Below are 4,078 nucleotides of genomic sequence, written 5' to 3'. Positions count from 1 at the left end.
TCACCTATATCAACCCCTCCCACATCCCTCCCCCTGCCTCTCCCTGTTTCACACTCAGAAGAAAGGCATCACAAAAGTACCCTATAGCCAGACTGAAGCCATGCAGAGGGATTCGCAACATTTTAAAAGCTATTTTGATATATGTCAGTCTTTTACACGATTACTGGTTTGATAAGTACCATAATTTCCCTCTGAGTTCTGTGTGGAAGTTAATTCTGATACATTCCCGTCGTCATAATCTGTGTTTTAAATGCTAGAATATAGCCTAATTATACAGGATAGATCTGTAACAATATCTAATTTTCTCTACACACTTATGTGAGCCTTGTCAAAATAATTCGCAATATCATTTCAAAATCTACTGAAGTTTTGTTTGATATCTTTCTATTTTTATTAGACAAACCAATCTTTAACTTAAAAAAATACTTTTGTCTCTGCCTCAAAACAAAGATTGTTAGATAGTAAACAGTTTGCAACTATAACTGTACAAAAATGTGCAAAACAACATATATAGAATGGCAAATAGCTGCATTGTCTACAATAGGCTACCTACATCTGATAACATTACAATGTCAAGTCTGGAATAAAGACAATATCAAATAAAAAAATGTGTTTACTGTTATCACAATATCATCATTGAATTTTTTTCAGTATCAGGGTTACCATCAAACCCTGAAGACGTCTGTATTTGTGTCATTTTGTTCAGAAATATTCTTTCCCACTTTAAATCAAAATAAATCCTTATTCTAGAAATCTGAAAGTGACATAACGCGTATCATGCCTGCAGTACAAAGACATAACTGTGTCTACATTTTGTCATGTCCTGACCCAAAAAAGATTTTAAAAAATCCTGTGCCATGAAGATTAAAAAAGAATAAATTAAAGATGACCACAGATACAGCAAAAAGATGTCTCACCTTAAAAAAAGACTTAAAATTCAACAAACAGTTGAGTTATTTATTGGTGTCTTTACTGGTATAATCATAGACATAATATACTATATTATGTCTACGGGTATAATGCACCAGCATGCTGTTGTGTTGGCCCAGTTGCAGGTTACCGTTAATTCGTTCATTGCCTCAGACAGCCTCTGTTTTTCTGTCATGTTACACATACCGTTGAGGCAAAACATAAAAATATGAAAGAGGGTTGAAAAAGATCACTCAAAAAATTCCTCTGCTAACGTTTACACACTTTAAACGTGTCACATAAGTGACATAATCATAGATATCGGATTTCACGATTGAACCCTCTCATGAGTGTGTCTAAAAGGTCAATGCAGTTTGTACATTTTGAAATGAAGGTATTTTAGAAGTCGTGTTTTGATATTTTTTAATCAGGCACGACATGGCCAGCTTCAGCAAACAGAAACACTTGGGGTCCTTTTACTTCACGTGTGCGCCCACTGCTCTGCCATCGCGAGGTAACCATGCCGAAATCAAAGAGGGACAAGAAAAGTAAGTAAAAATAAGTTGAAATTGAGATATATACAACATAACAGATTTTTTTTTTAGCTTTTTAACAGGTTTTAGATTAGTTAGATTTGTTTTTGGCGGATGGACGGGAACACAGTGTGGGTTATAAGCAAAACTGTCTTCCGTATATCTGTAATTCAGCTGCTTCACCTCTGTCTAACTCAGGGGTATAAAACTAACCACTCTTTGCATGATTTCCCCCCTTCAGTTTCGTTAACGAAAACCACCAAGAAGGGTCTGCAGTCTAAGCAGAAGTTAATCGAAGAGGTGAGTGTTTTCTGTTGTCCACTGTCACCACACAACCCTCAGCTATGCCTGTGTGAAAATCTCCTCCTGACTTTCCTTCACAGTTACGAAAATGTGTGGACACCTACAGGCACTTGTTCATATTTTCTGTGGCGAATATGAGAAATAACAAGCTGAAAGACATCAGGACCGCATGGAAACACAGCAGGTAATGACACCTTTACGTGCAGATAACACTGGTCGCACGGAGTTGCCATCACCATAGTTAATCAGGTGCCCGTGTGAGTGTGGCGAATTTAATCACAGTGCTCATGTGCCTGGTAAGACTACAAGCTTGTGGGGTATAAGAAGAGGTCATTGGGACAGACTCTGGTCACTCCATGATCGGATGATTTATTAGAACCACAGTGTTGCAGGAACAGTCAGGTGACAGTATTTATAGATAAATTAATTAATTTAGGGACAAAGAAGAGAAAGTGAACTGATAAAGACATTAAGTTTACTTGGTGTTACCCCAAAAATGAGTAGGCTTGATTTACTTTTATAATATTATGAATATTACTCAAAAGACATAGCAGGACTAGGCATGATGATATTTTCCTTTTTATTTTTTTTGTGTTTTTACACAGTCAGTGTTGATTAACATCAGACTTATGTAAGAGAGCTCATTTTGTCTCGACACCCAACACAAACTTGCCAAAGTACACACTGAAGTTCTCGGGACCACTGAGTGTAGACATTACGACATCCCTTCAGTTTATTCCAATTTTTTTAACTCCTCTATGACGACGGTGTGACAAGTTTTAGCCTCTGCTCTACAGATTCTTCTTTGGCAAAAATAAAGTCATGACTGTTGCTTTGGGGAAAAGAGATACAGACGAATATAAAGATAATTTGCACAAGGTAAGCAATGTTTTGACAGCTCTGCCACACATGAAAATACAATAATAACCCCCCTGACCAATGACCAGACACTTATTCTTTATACTTTTGATGTCCAGGTCAGCAAGTATCTGCGAGGGGAAGTGGGTGTGCTGTTCACAAATAAAACAAAAGACGAAGTACAAGAGTGAGTAAGGTTTTGCTAAATTCACTGGTGTTTGGCTGATTCTCCAAATATTGTTCAGCAACAGACTAATTGTTGGGCTTTACCTGCAGATATTTCAATCATTTCAAAGAGATGGACTATGCTCGCGCAGGCAACCCAGCACAGATGGACCTAACGCTGGATGAGGGACCTCTTGAACAGTTCCCTCACTCGATGGAACCTCAGCTGAGGCAGTTGGGACTCCCCACTGCTCTAAAGAAAGGTATTAGAATAAAGGACAGGTCTGTGGATGCATATTATTTTCCAAGATGGGAAGAAAACCCTTGGGGAAAAAAAAAACAACAAAAAAAACAGAACAGCCCATTAGTTCTTACTGAAATTCCTCTAAGCTGCAGAAGATAGAGGAAAAAGGGGTCATTGCCATGTTCTACACAAAATTAGTTGTTTCAAAAGTAAGTTAATCTTTGTGCATTAAACACACATTTAAAAGCACATAAGAGCACTTTCCTTCTCCTTTAGCTACAAAAGATTAACTTGGCCTGTTTCTGTCTTGTACATGTCCCATTCCTTTTTAATCACCATTTGAATATGAAACACGTGTTTTTATCCTTTATTGTAGGAGTGGTAACGCTGCTCAAAGACCATGAAGTCTGTAAGGAGGGAGACTTGCTGACTCCTGAGCAGGCTCGGATTCTGGTGAGTTGTTGATCGTTTTACTTGATTTGAAAAAGGTTGACTTGCTGGTTCCGTTTTTCATTCGACTGGTGGCTGATATCGTTTCCCCTTTTCTCCACAGAAACTGTTTGCCGTCGAGATGGCAGAATTCAAAGTGCAGATTAAATGTATGTGGAACTCCGAAACAGGCGAGATTGAGAACGTGGCTGGTGAGGAAGAGCCTATGCAGGATAACGAAGATGACGAAGAAGATGACGATGCAGAGTGAAACTTCTGCGAGGGCAAGAGATTGCAAACACTCAGTTTTAAAGTCATTTTTACTTTTAACACCAGAGGAACATTTATTTGGAACCTTTCCTCCCGACTGCACGTACAGTGCTATCCTGCATCGTGTCCATATATATATTTTTTTTACCCTCTGAAACACAAGCTTCTGACCTTCATCTTTAATTTAATGTATGGACAAAGTGGTTATTCAGTAAACAGTTGGAACTGGAGTCAAAGGAAACAACCTTGTACGTGTCAACATGCCGATGCCATCTGTTTTTCAATATTTGTCTACATGAATGATTTCCATTAAAGGCAAATGCTTTTCCAAACAACCGACACCATTCATGTGTAAAACTAGCAATCT

General features: G+C 38.2%; 1 protein-coding gene across 1 annotated transcript; it reads left to right on the top strand.

The window, feature by feature from the left end:
* Positions 1 to 1,384: 1,384 nt before the first annotated feature.
* On the top strand, positions 1,385 to 4,046 carry mrto4 (MRT4 homolog, ribosome maturation factor). The gene is made up of 8 exons (XM_075461362.1): positions 1,385 to 1,457; positions 1,684 to 1,742; positions 1,826 to 1,929; positions 2,543 to 2,624; positions 2,723 to 2,790; positions 2,880 to 3,031; positions 3,389 to 3,465; positions 3,566 to 4,046. Exons 1-8 carry the CDS (start codon positions 1,430 to 1,432, stop codon positions 3,710 to 3,712), a joined length of 717 nt encoding a protein of 238 aa, XP_075317477.1. The 5' UTR covers positions 1,385 to 1,429; the 3' UTR covers positions 3,713 to 4,046.
* Positions 4,047 to 4,078: the final 32 nt, after the last annotated feature.

Source organism: Odontesthes bonariensis, chromosome 3, assembly GCF_027942865.1.
Source record: "Odontesthes bonariensis isolate fOdoBon6 chromosome 3, fOdoBon6.hap1, whole genome shotgun sequence".
Classification (NCBI taxonomy): Eukaryota; Metazoa; Chordata; class Actinopteri; order Atheriniformes; family Atherinopsidae; genus Odontesthes; species Odontesthes bonariensis.
The sequence above is the reverse complement of the archived record's forward strand: the minus strand, read 5'-3'. Positions and strand labels throughout refer to the sequence as shown.